Source organism: Petaurus breviceps, unplaced genomic scaffold (genome assembly GCF_028583685.1).
Source record: "Petaurus breviceps papuanus isolate PSGF00001 unplaced genomic scaffold, PetGlider_PUasm1.0 551, whole genome shotgun sequence".
NCBI classification, from domain to species: Eukaryota; Metazoa; Chordata; class Mammalia; order Diprotodontia; family Petauridae; genus Petaurus; species Petaurus breviceps.
Window position 1 is genome coordinate 22,969,548 of NW_027186372.1, and position 19,522 is coordinate 22,989,069.

General features: G+C 37.7%; 1 protein-coding gene across 4 annotated transcripts in view; it reads left to right on the plus strand.

Moving 5' to 3' along the window:
* The first annotated feature begins 3,039 nt into the window (after positions 1-3,039).
* PWWP2A (PWWP domain containing 2A) overlaps positions 3,040-19,522 on the plus strand; it is a 35,180-nt gene continuing 18,697 nt past the window's right edge. The window contains exon 1 of one of the 4 annotated variants that reach the window (XM_069102466.1): positions 3,040-3,682. In XM_069102466.1, the coding sequence (XP_068958567.1) occupies positions 3,075-3,682 (608 nt within the window). In that variant the 5' untranslated portion in view covers positions 3,040-3,074. Of the gene's footprint in view, positions 3,683-3,994; positions 8,277-19,522 lie in introns of those variants that run through there. The other 3 variants (XM_069102468.1, XM_069102465.1, XM_069102467.1) reach the window with 3 other exon arrangements.

Consider the following 19,522-nt stretch of genomic DNA (forward strand, 5'->3'; position numbering starts at 1 on the left):
TTGTGTGTAGAAGGCTTTCCATTATATCTCACTATATCTTTGGCTTCAGGTTTATGAGGCTGACTCCAGCACTTTTCACATCTCTTTAACCAAGGCTTCCATTTGTCACTCAGAAACTTTGGCTTAGAGCCCCTGGCATGCTTAGATATCTTTCCAAGAGGCAATGCAAGGCGTCTTCCATAAGAAGTTAACGAATATTTAGTGAGTATTTGCTACATGCCCACCACTGTACAGAAAGACAAAAATAGGGAAGCAAAACAAAAACAAAAATGTGATCCCTTCCCTAAAGGGACTTGCAATATAAAATTAAACCAGAACTAGTCCCCAAAACAGAACAATTGGAGAATGTAGGAAGGTTAGCCAGAGTATTATTGACTAAAATGCTATGAAAGTTCAGAGAATTGTACAAATTGGAAGAGCAAGATAGATTTCATGTAGTTTGCTAAAAACAAACAAACAAACAACACCCAACTTTATATAGGTCTTTAGGGATAAAATAAGGGAAGAAGTGGAAAGGAATTCCAGGCAAGAGGGAACAGCAGGAGCAAAAAACATGGAGGCTGGAATAAGCATAGCCTGCGTAGAGGATTGTGAAGAGATTTTACGGATTTGCCTGGTCTGTAGGTTGAGAGGTAGGAGTTACTTCAATAGATCTGTGAGCTCACCTAAGTGGGTGCTACCTCCAATGCAGTACAGATGGTAATCAATCAGTTTTCCCATGCTGCATGAATATTGCCCTGTTTTCCAAGAAAACCTCCGTAGAGAGGTTACCCAATGCAATGGAAGATTTCTGGTATCCCACTTTAGTGGTACTTAGGTGGCATTCAAGATATTATTCTTCATCCTTGCTACAATCCATGAAATTAAGTGGGAAATGCAGTTGGATAATAACTAATTTATATAGCACTTTTAAAATTTACAAAGCTCTTTCCTTACAAAATAACCCTGCGGCAGAATTATATATTTATGTATATATATATATATTATACATATTATTTACATAATAAAAACATTACCTATATTTTACAGATGAGTAAATTGGGGCTCAGAGAGGTTAAGTAATTTGACCAAAATATTTAGTAAATGCTGGACTTGGGATTCCAACTATGATGGATGGGAAAGGATGTTGGATTTAGAGTCAGAGGAAGCAGGTTTGAATCCTGGCTCTGTAACTTACTAGCTGTTGACTTTGGGCATATAACAATCCACCTGAGCTACAGTTTCCTCATCTATAAAATGAGAGGATTGATCTAGATGATCTCAAAGGTCTTTTCCAGCTCTAATAGGGAGTGACCTCCATTTTGCATGTACTTGGAAAATGATACAAGTAAAAGCTTCATCACAAACTAGCTGTTTAGTGACCACAAAGAGATAACAGGGAGACTGCTTTCTCACAGTAGGATATCATATACCATGACTCTGAATGGCAGATCAGAAGCTTAGCTCAGAAAGCTTTACAAAAAAAAAGAATATTTTATGTACAATTTATTAAGCGTCCACAGTGAAATGTAGAATGATCTCACATTTTATCAAGTTTAATTGTAAAAAGAACCTTAATTGTAGTAGTGATCTTTTTCAGTATTTTCCCAGGGGCTGCAAGCTAAAGGATGAGTTCTTATAAAAGTACCATGAAATTTTTCTCTTACATAGACCATGATGTTTGTTCTGAGTAAATTTTCTTTTCTCTTTTTTTCTTTTTGGAGGGCAATTGGGGTTAAGTGACTTACCCAAAGTCACACTGCTAGAAAGTATGTCAAGTATCTGAGGCCGGATTTGAACTCAGGTCCTCCTGACTCCAGGGCTGGTGCTCTATTCAATGTGCTGCCTAGCCGCTCCTCTGAGTAAATTTTCAATTCAGAATTTTGTTTTCCTTCCCTGGAGATGATCTTCATTCTCTCTTCTTTATTCCTTCAAAGTTTCTGATTTCTACCGCCTCCTTTTTGGGGGGTGTCATCTTAGACATAAAGGGAAGTAGGTTTTGAGGTGGGATTTAAATGGAGACTGCTGGAAGAAAGAAGACCTTTCCAGGCATATTGAACACAGTCAAGGAGAAAGGTGAACGGGAGGTGAAAACAAGGAGGTACATAGGAGAAGACGAACAGAAGGTACATTGTGTACACTTAAGGGAGAAAGGCTGAGGTTCAAGTAAGGAGGCTGTTGTTTCCATTGTGCTGTGCACTTGGAAAGAAAACAGATGCGCAAATCCAGAGAATACCGTGTATACTTGCGGGCTGAAGCTGGGGCTCCTGGGGACAGTCCCTTCATTCTTAAAACCCCGGGAACATCAGGCCCTACCCAGTTCATTGGATGGTAGCCCCTCTTTGCCCAAAGATTTGTGCCAATCTTTTTTCTCTAGTGAGGATGAAGATATGTGTGGGGCAACGTCCTGTTCTAAACGATTCTTCGTGGTCTCAGGTTACCAAACTTTGGCTCGCTCCCCAAACAAGCGCATCGTGCCCCCAGTTTGAAGCCAGATGGATCAGGGCTTAGAAATAACATTTATTCTAAGGGCGTGGCGCAGTGCATCATGGGAACCTCCCTCTCTTCCCCCTTTTCCTACCCCACCTTGTCCTCTTGCCCCTCCCCTCGGCTGCCTCTGAAATGACCTGGCAAGCCATGTGATTCCCTCCTTTGCCCCTCCGCTTGGACACAAGGGGAGGGATGGACAGACACGGCGACAAACCACAAGACCCCTCATTTCTCCTCCAGCCAATAGACAACTCGGCGGCCCCTCCAGCCCCAAGCCTTGCTTCTTCCCTCCCTCTTCTTTTCCCGTTTTGAGCCCGCCTTCCCACTCGACGTTTGACAACTCGACCGGCCAATGAGAAGTTCCCGCTCTGGGTGGAGACTCGATAAAGTGATGGGCATCCAACCAGACCAATTGGTCACTCTAGCTGTGGGCGGGGTGTGGAGCACAGCCAATGGTGCGGCGGCACAGATGAACGGAGAAGAAAAGGGGCGGGAAGTGCTCCTCGGAGGGAGGGAGGGGAAGGCCCTGGAACCCAGCGCTGCCGCCACCGCCGCCGCCGCCGCCGCCGCTGTCCGAGTCGGAGGGAGGAGAAGCCAGAAAGAAAATGGCGGCCGTGGCTGCGGAGGCGGCCGCAACTGCAGCGTCCCCGGGGGAGGGGGGCGCCGGCGAGGCCGAGCCCGAGATGGAGCCCATCCCCGGCAGCGAGGCGGGCGCCGAGGCCGGCACCGATCCCCTGCCTGTGACCGCCACCGAAGCCCTGGTGCTCGATGAGGCGGACAGCAAGCCCGCTCCTCAGGCCGGTGAGCCGCCGCTGCAGCCGCCGGCGGAGCCCGCCCGGAGTCCCGGGGCGGCGGGGCCCGACTCTCCGAGGTTCGAGCTCGGGGAGAAACCTCCCGTCCGCTCTGAGGAGAGAGAACAGACGGAGGAGGGGGAGGCGACGACAGCCCCGCGGGGCCCCGAGCCCCTGACGCCGCCGCCGGAGGAGGGGAAAGAGCCGGCCCCCGAGGAGCCGCCGCCGCCGCCGCAGCCCCAGCCCCAGCTCGCGGCCCCGGCGCTGGTCCCCCCGGCGGGCGGGGACTCCGCCGTGGCTCAGCTGATCCCGGGCTCAGAGGTGCGGGTCACCCTGGACCACATCATCGAGGACGCGCTCGTGGTGTCCTTCCGCCTCGGGGAGAAGCTTTTCTCGGGGGTGCTCATGGACCTGTCCAAAAGGTACCGCTCCCGGGCGGGGGACCCCCCGCGGCGAAGCCGCCTCCCGCCCCCTCCTGGGCCCGGGCGGCGTGCGGGAGCTCGGGGAGGGAAGCGGGGCTGCGAGAGCACGCCCGGGAGGGAGGAGCCCCCAAGCTCGGGCTTCCCCGCTGGTCATCGCCGGCGCCGGGGCTGAACGACCAGGAGCTCCCTTCTGGCCCCTTTGGCACCCCTGCTGGGGCACGGCTCCACAAAGCCCCCCCCCCCCCCCCATGTCTCTCCCCGTAGAGGCGTCTGCAGTGGGACAGGTACTGCTTCGTGCCCTTGGAAGAGACAGTGCATCTCCAGGGGGGGCGAAGTTGTAGCGAAGTACCTTCATTTAGGTGGGCTCGGAGGACCTTTGGGTGGGGTAACCCTCGGTGTGACTCTAATGCAGTTGGAGTGACTCTTTAGACAAATACCAGAATCAAATCTCAAATCTTTCCCCCATCAACCTGAAATTATTCAGGGAATGGAAGGTAGAATCCATTCAGTAGGCTGGAAATGTTAGTCGGAAGCCCCATCAAAGCTTGACTGAACCTTGGGTGGGGATTCTGTGAAGTTGAACAAGGTACTTTTAAGAATTCAAGCGGATTTTTCTGTTAAGCTACATCTAACTAGAAGGAGAGGAATTGCACGTGTGGATTTACGATGCAGATACAACATTTCTGTAAATACTTTTTCCTTTTATTTGGCCCCATAGGAAAATTTAAAATGATGATATTTCTTATGGAGAGATTTAAGAAGGGAGACAAACGGATAAGATAAGATTTCTCTGGGTCCTCTAGAAAGCTACCTTGTGAGTCTCCATGAGGGCAGGGACTTCTTATTTTTTAACCCTTGTTACCTCCATCAATATCTTACAGTGTTCAAGCACAAAGTTGTGCTTAATAAATGTTTGAAATTGAAGGAGGAAAAGAGGAAGAATTGACAGTGGAGTAATCATGGTAAATGTCTATCCATGAGTGTTGAAGATTGTAGTTTAGGGCGCATATTTTAAAACTGGAAGGTTGAAATTTTTGAACCCGAAACGTCAACAAAATTTGACTGTTACCAGAAATTCTCATTTACATCTGTTTGTATATCTGGCTTAACTATACACTGTAAAGGTGAAATAGGTGATCTATTTACAAGTTCAGTGTTAACTTTCTTATTCCCTTCTTTTGCAGATCTGAAGTACAGAGCCTCTCATTCTTGGGTCTCCATTCTGTTTCTTTCAACAGCATACATTCTGCTGATGGTATCTCACCTGCTTCTAAATGGATCATTAGTTTGTCCTTTTTCATTAGAATGCCCATTTCTCCCTGCCCTCCCACCAAAAATCCTCTTTCCCCCTCACAAAAACCTGATGTATGCTGCATTTTAAAAACAGACGTAAATTGTGTTATTGAAGATAGCACGAAACCCCTCCCCCCCACAATGTTAGATTTTAAGAAAAGACCAAGAGGCTTTACCATTATTCACTGTTTTCTAGTAATTTTAGAACTTTTTAGAATGTGGCTTTTATTTTGTTTCTGGTGTTGGAAAGTAGGCTGGAATTGTTGCAGATTCAATTTACTAGCTTTTGCGGTAGAAATCATTCAGCTGTGTGTATGCTATTGAATAAAACAGAACAGAGGATCAATGATTGTGAGACTCTGGACTTAATATCTGCAAAAGGAAGGTACAAAAAGGTAAGTTGCTCCTGTAAATAGGACCCATGTGTTTTCAAGCCTGAGGTGGTAGTGATTATTTTAGTTGTCTTTTTAAAATATTAGGGTAATGTATTTTTTAGTTTAAAAAATTCTTGAGTGTGTGCTTAGGAGAAGCACTTTCCACTTCCAACTTTTACAGTTGACTATTCTTTTTGAGAAAGATGAATAAATCTTACTAGGAAATGTTGATTTAAAAAAAAAATTTCTAGTGAATGAACCTGGACAATTGAGCCATCTACATTTTCAGATTTATTAATTCAGTAATATTTGGAATACCTACTTGGTATTATTAAACCTACAGGTTTATAGGATCAAGTTAACTGTCCTCCAAAAACTTGGCTTGGGGATGGAGGTCAGTGATAGGGAAATGACATAGTTAGCTTAGTTTCTAAGAATTTTTTTGAACAATCAGCACCTTGGACAAAGTAAATACCTGATAAATTAAAATTGAATGGGTCTTGATGAGACTACTAAGTGGGCAGACCCAATCCACCCGGCTGTTATTAAAAAGCCTGTTTACCAAGGCTCTTTATTACCCCGGAGGTATAGGGAAACAAAACAGGAGCTTATATTTAGGAGTTTGTTTATTTTCTAGTGGAGGAAAGCCTATGGATGAGTAAATTAAAATATTTACTAAATAAATGGGATGGAGAACACTAATTTGGGTAATTTGATAGCAAAAAACCTATAGGATGTGGTTTTTGATATGAGTTTAGGTGTACAAAATCTCAGCTTAAATGGTATTGGGGAGAGGTTATCATATCAAGCCTACGGATAAGGATATGCAGGATAACTTAAAGATATAGGAGATAAGACTAACAAGGGCATCTAGAACTTTGAAAATTCACTTGAGCTTTGCCTTAAGCTAAGAGGTCAGAGTGGGGAGTATGTCACCTTATTTAGGGGGGGAGGGTGAGCTACCCCTCTTTAGAAATCAATTTGAAAATGTTTTAATTGATTTAAAATATTCTTGAATCCTTTAGCACTTTTATTTATAGCCATCTGTGGCTACAGCTATTGTATGTTAGTGAGTTATTTTTCTTTAGTTCCCACCAAGACTATAAACTTTTAGTCAAAATTAAAAATGGTAATTGGGCTTCTAGTAGAAATAACCATGAAGTAATGGACTTAAGGATATCTTACTTTTTTTCTACTTTAATTGATGGTCTATTCTCTAAAATAGCAAACAAAGCAAAGGGAAATTTATTGGGGACTGGAAATGGTTAAATGGTCTGTTACATGTTTTTTAAGGGGGAGCAAACTGGTTCTTTTTGTCTCACTTAGGCCAAAAGTATCTTTCCCTACCTCCTTAGATAGCCACTAGTTGCTCCTCGATAGAAGGGCTCACATTGGTGCTGCCCATTCTGTTTTGGTCCTACTGCAACTCAGAAATATAGAACTCAGGTGTTCCTCTGGTCCCTTCCTCCATGTAGCATGGATTACGGTTAGACATGAGCCACAGAGCCAGGCCTTTCTGTTCCATTTTGCCATGTCACTAAGTGCCAAATACTAGGGAACAGATTTCACTTCTAATAGAAGGCAATATGAATGAAGTTAGTTGAATCAGGCAGCATAAGAAATTTCTTGAGTTCATCTAGTGAGTAAAAGCATCAAATTTTGTATGTGTGAACATTTCTGTTTTTCTCTTTAATCTTCCAAAACCAATGGCTGCCTCATTTTAAGTGAGTTCTTCTCACTGAGTAAATCTGAACAAATAAATGTGCCATATTGACCAATTTCTTGGAAGGTAATTTTTTTGTTTTTTTCTTTTTTTAGGAGGGGCTAGGAGAGAGAAAGTATTTGTTGTAATATTGTTTCATTTATCACGGATACTTGTATCTTTGCCTTTCCCTCCCCCTCCACATCTATTGGAGTACGCTTAATGCAATGGGGTATAATCGGCCATTGAAAAAAATGAAATGTATAAATTAAGGTAATATCTTAATGTTATCTTCCCTAACACAGATATTGAATACTTTGGAGTGTTGAAAGAATGACGCTGCTGTGTATCCTTTAGAGCTTAAAAACTTAGGCCCCCTGTGGTCCTAGGTTACTTTTATAGCAATAATTTTCTGAATTTATTTGTATGAGAAAATGGCTCTCATAGTAGTGAGCTCTGCAGGCTTAATCTTGTGAAGGTAAGACCAATTAACTTAACCTTCTCTTTTAAAAAATACCATCTATGGGGGGTGCTGCTACACGGCACAATGAATAGAGTACCAGTCCTGGAGTCAGGAGGACCTCAGTTCAAATCCCGCCTCAGACACTTGACACAATTACTAGCCATGTGACTTTGGGCAAGTCACCCCCATTTGCCCTCCAAAAAGCAAAAAAAAAAAAAATACCATGTATACATGTTGGAATTTTACAGTGACGCTGATGTGGTAGTGCAATGGCCTGGTATCCAGAAATTTGAATTATCGTTTTATCTGTATAACTAATTTAGCTGTTTGATTTTTGGGGTAAGTCATAATTAATATATATAGACCTCAGTTTCCTGCTGCATGATAATGACTTTACCTAGATAATTAGCAAGTCCTCTTTCAACTTTTTAAAATTGAAAAAAAAATTTTTTTCACCTAGCATAAACTAAAAGTTTACCAAGGCAGTTCTCTTTAAAGAATCTTGATTCCATACACCTTAAAAGAGACCAAAATTTCTTACCTTTTGGGAAGATTCAAATTCTGATTTCGAGGTTTTATTTTTTAAAGAACCATTGATGTTTAGATATTTTTAGATGTCATTTGTAGCAAACTCAATTTTAATTTAGATTACATATATTTCTAAATAATAAATCAAGAAATGATTTTTTTTTTTTTTGCAGAGACCATGGTGCACTAGCCTTACTTTTGGTGGGAATTATATGCAGCCAGTCTGGTGAAGCAGTGAGTAGTAGTATCCGTAGTGTAAATTAAGGCAACACCAAGGTTGACAACATGGACCTTAGTTTGCTTGAATTTTATTGTTGGGTTTTATTTTAAACAACCCTTTAAAATCTTTTAAAAATTACTGTTATTTTGCATCCAGTTCTTAAACTAAAGTTGTGTTCTGGAGTAAAATATAATGGACACATATAAAACCTTTTCTTGTTGAAAAATATTTTTAGGACCCACTGCTAAGATACATTGAAAATTGATGCTCTTTTCCCATTGAGCAGGTAGTGATTTTGTGCTATGGATGCTACTATTTTGTTATTACATGCGACTCTTTCTTTGGAGGCAGAATACTCACAAGTTACAAGGTCCTTGCAATGCAGATCAATTCTTAAAATTTTAACAGTATTTTAAAAATCTAAAATAATTTATAAAAATAAGAGAATGATACTTCGTTGTACCAGGCATAATACAATAGGATGAGTGCTGGCTTCAGAATCAAAACATGCCTTCACTTCCTGGTTTTTCCCCTTAGTGCCTGTGTGACTTGGAGGAAGTCACTTTACTTCTGTGGGCCTCAGGTTCTTCATCTATAAGGGCATCTGGATTAGATGATCTCTTATGGTCCCTTTCAGCTCTAAATCTAAGATTTTGCGTGTGTATGAGAGACACAGAGAAAAACAGAAACAAAAGCTTGGGGGTGGGGTGGGGAGGGGATGTCTAGACCTGTGATTTCATCGATTCCCTCTTTTACTAATGCAGATCAGCCAACCTTTTTCCCTGCAACTTTTAGTTATAAAAAACTGCTGTGGTGCACTGGGAGCATTCTACATTATCTAGAGTCACATAGCCAGCATGTCAGAGGGAAGGGACTTTAGAACCTAATTCTTCCTGACTCAGAAGCCCCATGCCTCTCTCTGCTCTTAGTGTTCTAACAAAACTGTTAGGATGATCATTTTACATTCATTCTCATTACATTAAGCATTTTATAAAAGTAAAATGATTAGCAAGTAATTATAGTAAAAAATTAAGCACCAAACCTTTTTGTAATTTATATTTGTTATGCAGTTCACGAAAGAGACTTTGAAGTTCAGGTTATTTCAGAATTTAGGTTGAATACTACTTTCAACAAAGTAAATTGAAATTTCTTATCCTGTCTGATATTTGTCAGTTTACTCATACATCCTCCATTAATGGATGGGAAATACCAATTTAGTATGTTTGAGACCTTGTTTCTCTTTTAGTCTCAGAAGTACCAATGTATCCCATTAAACTTATTTATATGTTTTGTCAATAATTGGCCTCGGCACATCTCCTTTTCCATTAATATATATCCCAATAATTTCTTTAAAATGTTTATTGCATGCAAATGTGTCATAGTAAATTGATGAGGCCTTGCATATGTCACAGTGGCTCTTCCATTGCTTTTTAAATTACTTATATTAGTCTAATGTGGTATTTCCACAATTGAGTCACAATGGGGACAAGTGTTTACGTTAAAAGAGAGATGGATTTTGCACTAGCAAGCAGTTTTGGATCAGTAGAAAACAGTACCTCTTTCCAGATCCAATCCAGCCACATTTCCTATTCAATTCACAGAAGATCATTTGTATTGTAATGTTACTATTTCCAACAAGCACTTAAGGGTAGTGATAGGAACTGGACTTATGATAGCAAATATAGAGAACTCTGAGATGAGGAAGACTACCCCTGCCAACTTCTGTAAATTTTATAGTCTGAGAGAGTTGCCTTAAATTACTTGAGAGGTTAAAGGACCTGTCCAGAGTAATACAACTAGTTAAGTGTCTGAGGCTGTACAAAGAATGTAGGTCTTACTAACTCCCAAGTCCAGTTCTCCTTCCTCTACACAATGCTGTTTTTTGAGATAATTTATATCAAGTCATTTTTTAAAAATAGTATTTACAATCGTATTGTTAATGTGGCAGGCTTTTTGAGTAAGTTTATAAAAGTGAACAGTATAAGAGCTTTTGGAAGTCTGTCGTATTTATGAAGTGGATTATTTTCTTTAAAACATTTACAAGTCAACTAAATTCCTCTGCTATTTTCATTGACCTTCACATTGCAAGTCCTAAAGTTTTGCTCCAGTGGCATATTTGTAAAAGAAATGATTAAATTTATAATCCTTAGTGGGACTTCAAGTAGGAATGATGTTCAGGGAATATATTTTAGGGTATCATTTGCCAAAATACCTGAATGACTTAAATGTTTTAGATCCTATGGCTTTGAATGTTTTGGAGTATTTGAAAGCAGTATAAAAAAGTGTAGAAATTTGGGGTGGCATATCTTATTTTAGAAGTAGGTGAATTGTAATCTGTACTGTAAAGTGAATGGGAGTGCTCATATCAATGAGATGAGCATTCAAAACAGGTCTTTGGTGAATGATTTTCTCAAAAATGGTTTCTCTTAGTCTAGAGTTTTCTCTTCACTGTTCACCTTTCTTTTAATACACTTACATGTACCTACATGTACCTTGGTTTAGAGTGCTTCATTTATTTACAGACTTTTGGTTGTGAGAACATTTGGTACTTTCTAGAAATGGCAGTTAGATCTACCTAAAGGCAACTTCTTTTTTTAAAGTCTCATAGTCTGGAGTTGTAGGACATTTTTGTAGGAATTATAATCCTTCTCTTCCCCTGATCATTACCCTGCATTTCTAAGTAAAATAATTACAAGGATAGAATAATTCTTCCTTGATCATTGAAGCTAGCTCTACTAGTCACCCAGTAGCCAAGTTAAAGGAAGGCTATGTGGCTGTCATTTTCTGAGTATAAGGGGAGAGATTTGAATACCTTTGTATTTGGTGATCTCTGATTCCCATTTGGTTTTAAGTTCTTCAAAGAACCTGTAATTTTCATTGCTGAGTAGAAACTAAGGAGTAGATAATTTTAAAATACAATAGCAATGATAAAAAATAATTAGTTTGAAAAAATGATGATGATTTATTTTATGACCACTTGCTGAGGAATATTTGATCCTTTTAATAATTGGCATACTCATCCAAGCGTATCTTAATTCTTGAACTGGGCCCACCTACATTATTTTAGTAGATTAAAATTTAAATGAAAGGCCTAATTAGTCAATGGTAACCAAAAGTCCAGAGCTAGAACTTAATGTTATTTTTTCCAAGTATTTGAAAACTTGTGAATGTTTACAGTATTAAATGAGAAGGGCCTTTTATGGAAGTGTTCAGTTTTTGAAAGAAGTATCAGGTACCTAAGTTAATAATCAGTGATATCTTCTTCTGAATTAGTGTTTTATTTCTTAATAGAAAAGTGTAATCAGGTTTTATTAACCTAAAGTGTAATAAAAGAACTTACAGTTGGGAATAGCAGGAAATCCTGAATGAAACACTCCAGGGTGATATGGATAACCCCATTTAATTTTAAGAAAGACTAATATAAAGTTTGTTTTAAGGGACTGTTTTTGCCTTAGTGTCTCTTGCACAGTTCTGGCACAATGCTAATTGATTTTTTAAAAAGCCTATATTTGCATTGTTGGCATTTTTATCTCATTTCCTAGCCTATCCTATTTTCTTTGAAGAATTGTTCTGAAATCACATATTTAGGAGCTTAAAACTAGACATGCTCTTTTATTGTCTTCAAATGAGATCTGCCGACCATCAGTCATCTACCTACCTGTGATTTCTGTGGATGGAGTAATAAAAAGAAAGGCTTCTACTTTAAAATAACTTCCTATGGTGAAATAGACTTGCCCTGAAAGTAGAGGTTCTTAATGGTTTTTTGTGTGTTTGTGTTTGTGACATCCCTGTGGCAGTGTGGCAACGCCTATGGATTTTTTAAAATTCATAATTGAAGGAAATAATAAATATCAGAGATTAATGAAAATGAAGATGTAACTTTTTTCTAGTTCATAGACCCCGAAATCTATTAACGGACACCCTCCGCTAGTTGCTGTGCTCTCTGCACCCCCCACCCTTGTCTTAAAGGGTGGTTTTTTTGGTATATGTATGGGGTACAACTTTTGTGCTGAGTTCTTGGGAGACAGTGGAAACAGCCCTTTCAAAGAGCTTGCATTCTAATAGCAGAGACAATTATGTACATATAAAATATATACAGAATGAATACTGGATAGTTTTATGAGAGGTCCTCCTTGAATGATTGGGAAAAATGATTCTGAGGAAATTTTGTTTAACGTTAGAAAGTTTATTTTGAGTTCCAAATTCTCCCTGCCCCTCCCTTCCCCCGTTAAGAAGGCAAGCAGTATGATATCACTTATACATGTGAAGTCATGCAAGACATTTCTTAGGAAATTAAACAACTAGTTCATTGCATGTACAACTAGGAGCTTGTGGAGTGAAAACCGGAAGGGTCCCCTCTCGTCCTAACACACCCAGTTTCTTAGGCAGGTAGATTGTATATCATCAATGACTGAAATTAATATTTTTTCCCCCTCTCTTTTCCTAAAGCTTAGTGTTAGGAAGAGGGAGATGATTATTAGAGAAACTTAAGCCTTATTCTTTGTTTTTTTGCATAAAGTTTAAAATGTCCTACTCTGAATTATAGTTATTACTTTTACTAGGCACTTAATACACATTTAATTATTGTTAATCTCTTAAAAAGAAAACCTGTCTGTCCCACACTCCCCCTTACTGCAAGCTCCCTAAGGGCAGCTGCTTGTTTTTATGTTTTCTATTCTTTCAAAACCTTTAACATAATGCCTGGTTATCTATTAGATATTCATAGATTTGTGCTTTGTAATTGAAATGTTCATTGTTTGAATACATTGAATGCTGATCTTATGCTAATAATCCATAAATTTTTAAGGTTTTCAAAGAACTTTTATTTTTGGAGAGGGGAAGGCAATTGGGGTTAAGTGACTTGCCCAAGGTCACACAGCTAGTAAGTGTCAAGTCTGGATTTGAACACAGGTCCTCCAGACTCCAGGGCTGGTGTTCTATTCACTTCGCCACCTAGCTACCCTTCAAAGAACTTTTTTAAGGTTTACATGTATATTATCTTTTCTCTAACAGTCGAGACCAAAATTTATTGATAGAAATTTTTGCTAACCAAAATACCTTTTTCCATAGTGCTAAGGTCATAGTAATAATAGTGATCATCATAATAACTAGAACTTATATAGTGCCTATTATGTACCAGGTACTGTGTTGTGTAAATATCTCATTTGATCTTCACTACAACCATAGAAAGTAAATTCTTTTATTATCCCATTTTACAGTTGAAACTGAGGCAGAAAGTGACTTAACTAGGGGTCACAGCAAGTAAAGTGTCTTACAACAAATTGGAACTGACACTAGGCATAGTGCCAGTCTACCTGCCTTGGTAAATAGGTCTGAATTAATAACATCATGAAATAATGGTTTTTTTTCCTTTATATCATTCCTTTTGAAACTTTGTAAATTTAATTTGTGAAATTTGGGCATTGAAATTCTAGAAATTTTGAGTTTTAAGTAAAAAAAAAATGAGATAAAGTCTCAGATCCAATGCAGGTATACTTAATTATACCTATCATTAATGCAAATCTCCTTACTCAAGGAAAGCTAAATATTAAGGTATGACTGCCTTTATATGCTTCAACTAATTTTGTAAATAAAGTTTAAAGTTCGTTTTTAATACTTCTAAATGAGGCAGTTTGTAGGAAACTTATTGAAGGGGAATAAATCTGGGGAGAATTTTTAAACAAGGTTTCAGTATGAGATACTGCTTTCCTACCCAGTTAGCTTAACTGTCTGTACTTTCTCTAAAGAGAAGTGAATTCTGGGAGGAAAACATGTTCCTTTTGTCTTCTGTTGATTTTTCTGTTATTTGCTGAAGGGAGAAGTATATTCTACTACCTTTGGGAAACCTGCAAAACCAATCTCTTCCTATGTTGTTTTTGAGCCTTGAGCTGATTACTAACCTCTGCCCTTTTCTTAATAGTAAATTTACTTTAAAAGAAAATTCTGCTAACTAGGAAAAAATGTTTTAATTGGAGTGAAGCCTATAAAGACAAATCAGTTCAGCATGGACAAATTGATCTACACAGGAACTAGAGGAAACTAGATCCAGGTCTGAGAGTATGATTGGATTGAGGTTTCTTTGAGGCTAATGCTAATGAGCAATTTGAACATACCCGGCACCTCACTGTCAGTACCTCTTAAGAATCTGAGTCAGTAGCACACATCTGTGGTTTTTAAAGGCTTAGAAGGGTCCTATTGGCTTATTCTGTTTTGGTTTGTTTCTTTTTGCTATTGTGTCAGTAAGTATATTTCAAGTGTTACAAATGGTCTCCAAAAGTAACAGTGTTGTGTTGACCTTAATAATGTGGACAGAGGAGGTGGTGAAGGGGTCAGAATTATAGACCTTTATCAGGTCTGGGTTTGCTTGTAGAAATGATGGCTTGGGGCAAAATGATAGAACCTTTTAGAATTATGCATCCATTTATTGAGTATCTCCCTCATGTCTTTTTTTTTTCCCAGCAAGGTAGCACTAAGACTTACCTATTTTTTAATAATTAGATGGAAGGAAACTAGCTCTAGAATGAAAATTGAATTTTAAATTAATTGGGTTAGTTGGAAGGTTATATAGGTAAACTACAGAGACCTTTTTAAAAAATTTGACATATACTGCTTAACCATTTTTATTTTACTTTTTTTTTTTTTTTTTTTTTTTTTTTTTTCATTTTCCCATAGGTTCATTATTCCTTTTCTTTAGCTTGCCTATCACTTGTAGGCCTTTACCTGTAGATTTGATACAAAGTGTCTCTTAGCCACATAAGCCTTCCCTCTCTGAATGTGGGCTCTACTAGAAGACAAATACTGCTTTACAGTACAAGATAGCTTAGGAACAACAGAAACCCCAAGGGTATGTTTCATCTTATGTTACAAGTAGAGCTGAAGGAAATTTGACCTATATTAAGCACTTAACCATGTCTGCCTTTTCCATTATTTTACCATTTGTCCTAAAATGGAACACTATAGAAAAAAGGAGAATTCCAGTTTTTAGGAGGATATATTTTTTAAAACTACTATTTGTAGTTATAAATACTTTGTTGAGTGCCTTTAATATAAAGATCTCTGGAATGATCTAATCCATAGTACTTAGACAACCTAGCAATGCTTTGTCTTTTGACTTAGATTTTATATGATTGTTAAGGGTCCTAATTGGATTTAGAAGGCATTTCTTCTAGAGTTTTCCATACAACTTAAATAATTAAGTGATGGCCATATTATATAACACTTAATTTCAGACTTGTAAAGATGAAGCAAAACTTAGCTGCTGGCAAAATAGGTCAGTCTTTTTCAGTCCTGTGTTTGGGAAGATTACCATTGAATTTCTTATATTTGATCTGTGGATTTGTAAATGCAGAAGGGGGGGGAACTAGGTGAGTTCTCTGTAAACAATTTTTTTTTCAAATTGAAGCAAAGTTAAGTTTGATACTCTTGAGTAATTTTAGCATTACTAAAATTCCTGTTTTTGAGTAATTTTTTTCAAAGTCCATATATCCAGTTGTTTGCTAAAGTTTATATGTTCTTCCATGTATTCCTTTCTGTTTTTTTCTTACACATTCACTAACCTAGAATCAATTTTCTTTTTCCCTGAAATAGTACTATAACCTCTTAATTAGGTTTCTGCTTCAAAGTCTAGCCTTTATGCAATAGAGAATACTATGCACTACTGAAAAATGAATATTAGTAAATTGCCAGTTTCTCCTCCATTAACAATCTTAAGTGGTGGCATTTAAAGCCTTTTACAGCCTGACTTTTTGAGACTTATAAGATTCGTGTTATTCCTCTATACTCTGGTTAAAATGGCCTACATGGATTCTCCTGAGTTGTCTTTATGCAGACTCTGGGCTTGGTACTGGCCTAGCACCTGCCTTTTAGAATATTTAGCTACCTTCAAGTCTCACTCTAAGTATCACTTCCTATGGGAAGCTACTTTCTGAGTTCTCTAGACCATAAACTTTCTCTTGCCGGAAATTACTTTTGTTTATTTACTGATACCAAGATTGTGCCTCCCAGTAAGAAGCTAGCTTTCTTGACCTTGTAATAGTGCCTTGAACATAGTTGGCACTTAATGATAATTATGTTGAATTGAATTAATGCTTTTTTTTTCTTATTAAGCTTTTAATATGCTTTTCAAGGATATTAACAGCATGACTTTGTGGAGAAACTGGAAATTGCTGGTCTTGGAGTTATAAGACTGAGTGAGGCTCATGTCCTGGCTCTGACACTGGCAAGTGACCCAGGGCAAGTCACTTCTGTGTCTGTTCCTTTGTAAAATGGGGATGGTGGTGGCATTTGGTTTACTTATATCTCAGAATGGTTAAGAAGGAAGGACTTTGTAAATTAGAAGGTGCCATGCAATGAGTTGTTTTCCACTTTGATACTTTGAAAGTTATAGTAATTTTATTGTGAATACTCTTTCTATTGACACGAATCAAAACTCTTCTTTATCTTCAGTTGCCATAGATGAAAAATTTATTATTATGTGGGAACCAGTCTTCTGTTGATGAGCATCTCTTTGTTTATTCAGATTGATCTTATCTCAGTAGACTGGTATTTGAACCATTTTTTGTATTGTAATAATTTGGAAACTCCAACTCCAGTCATACTCCCATTTTATGGTGTTAATGACCATGTGGGAAAAGGTTTAAAGATGGTAGGAAAATTATCATTACTTGAATGTTTATGTCCTTAGAATTATGGATAATAAGCTTGTATTTTTATTCTAAGTGAAAAGGATTAGAAGAGAAATTAGGAGGCCCTCTACCTTTTATGTGATTCTAGAAATCTTGAAAGTTGAGTTAATGGTTCCATAGAACCATTTACCTTTAACGAACACATGATATACTGGTAATTACTCAGAACTGGTAGCATATAGTTTTTGTACCACAAAATGAGCAATATTTTTGTTCTCTAAAATACCTGAGGAATAAGAGGGAGAGCATGATGCTGAAAGGACCTCATTTACCTCTGAAGCTTCATTTATTTGTAAAATGAAGACAATAATAGTTGAACTGCTGCCTTAGTCTTATTTTACATATCAGGTTGAGATGGTATGTATAGTGCTTTTTAAAAGATAAATGTGGGTTATCATTTCCACATATTAGTAATACAAATGATATATTTAGTTATATAGTACCTATTTATTTTTCTAATGGAACACTACAAAACTAATAACTTTTAACATAATTTAGTAACATGAAAAAACTGGAGCTTAGGGAAAATTGTTTTGAAATCATAATGGTGTTATTGCAGAAACCCACGATAGTATAGATCATTTCATGGGTTCCATGACTAAAAATCATTGGCTAAGTTACCTTCAGGTTAAAAGGGTAGAAGTTCATAATATGGGAAAGGTCTTAATGTTAAAATTGGAAGAAAGCTCAAAAGATCTTAGGGAGGATAACTTACAATTTGAGGAAAAAAATTCCCCAAAGTTATGCCAATAAGAACACTTCATTAAAGTTTTATTATTCCATCCTTAGTCACAAGTAAATGACAACTAATGTGAAAGTTTATTGGATTACATTCCAAGGTTGTACTAGGACCCAAAATGTAAACTTAAGCCTTAAATATGTTTTGAAAACTTATATGTTAAGGTTTTATATTTTATAGTCCATTTTTCATGAGTGAATCTTATTGTTTAATGTAGTCAGAAAATTAAAAGCCTTCTATATTTTTAAATACCTACTATGAGTAGTGTATTGTAGCACTTTGCTTATTCCTTATTAAAAATGATAGAAAAGATTAATTGGTAGAATTACAATCAGGGGAATATTATCTTCAGGAACAGATACCCACACTATGACTGTACCAGATTCCATTTTCCCATGTGACATGATGTATGTAATGGCTTATTCTCATTTGAAGAGCTCACAACTTTAACCAGGTAGTTTGGTGAACCAGGCTTAAACAAGACCTCATAAACAACCTTTTCACTTTTTTGGTGTTAGATTTAGTCAGCAGGTTCATTTGGATATCACTCCAGTTTTGGCTATGAACAAGAATACTCTTTCACTCTCCACCTTCAACTTCTTTTTGTGTGTTGGCTTCCCCCATTGTATTGTAGGCAATGACTCTTATTTTGAATTTGTATTTCTAGCACTAAGCACAGTGCCTGGCACATACTAGACACTTAAAAAAATGTTTATGGACTGACAAATCCAGAATGTGTAAGTAAGGGCTAAATTTCAAGATTGGAATGTATTTATCCACATGTGAATTGTATGGATGGCGAATAGGAAAGATCAAGTTCTGATGTAACAAACTCCAAGGTATCCAAAATACTTTACAGAATGCTTTTATTATGGTGCTTGATTGAGAGGCACAATAATACTGTTAGGCTTTTTTTGTAGCAATGTAATAATAGCAAATCATTTAATCCCATGGAGCCTAGGTTTCCTCCTCATCTTTAAAATGGGGGATAATATACTTGAAATACTTATTAGTTCATGGGGTTGTAAAGCTAAAGCAAGATAATGTGTATAAAGTGCTTTGTAAATCTCTAAGTGATATATAAAACTGGCTGTTGTATCAAATATTGCTTTGAATAAGTGGAACGTAATTTTTTTCCCATAGAGAGATTTGGTTGTCATAGTATTTATTGTGATTAGACCCATCCTTTCCAGTTTTTTAAATGGAGGAAATGTTGGGGGGGGGGATACAAGGTATGGAATTAGGTGGGACTGGAAGTCAGATATTTGGAAGGATCTCAAAATCATAACATTCTATATAAAATTGTCTTCCACTGATAGCTGAAGTTTTCATTTTTGTTTAATTAGGGAAGCTTTTTAACACCTTGGACTATGAATTCATATTAAGAGGTTTGGGCTGTATCCCTGCTTTGAGGTAGTTATTTATAATTTTCTGTTACAATCGTGTAATCACAGGGTTAAATATTTTATGTAGATCATTAAATATTTTATTTGATCAAGGGACTTAATTTAGAAAACTTGCAAACTGTTAGTGAATTCTCTGATTTGTTTTGAGTAGTCAAAGGTGGAATTGCCTTGGAAATATTATAGATAAGGCTTTTAGATGATATTTCTTAAATTTGGAGGTGTGCTTTTACAGCTACATTTCCCACTTTTTCACTGAGTGTAATTTTCAGTGAATGTAATTCTCCATTATAGCACAAAATCTTAGGCACTATTTCTGTGGAAGGGGAACCACTTACAATATAAGTCACCTTAAAAGACACTCTTAAAGGTTTTTAAATTTTGGAGGAACATAGGAAATCTGAATATTTTTTAGCTAGCTTTGCACAGGAAAA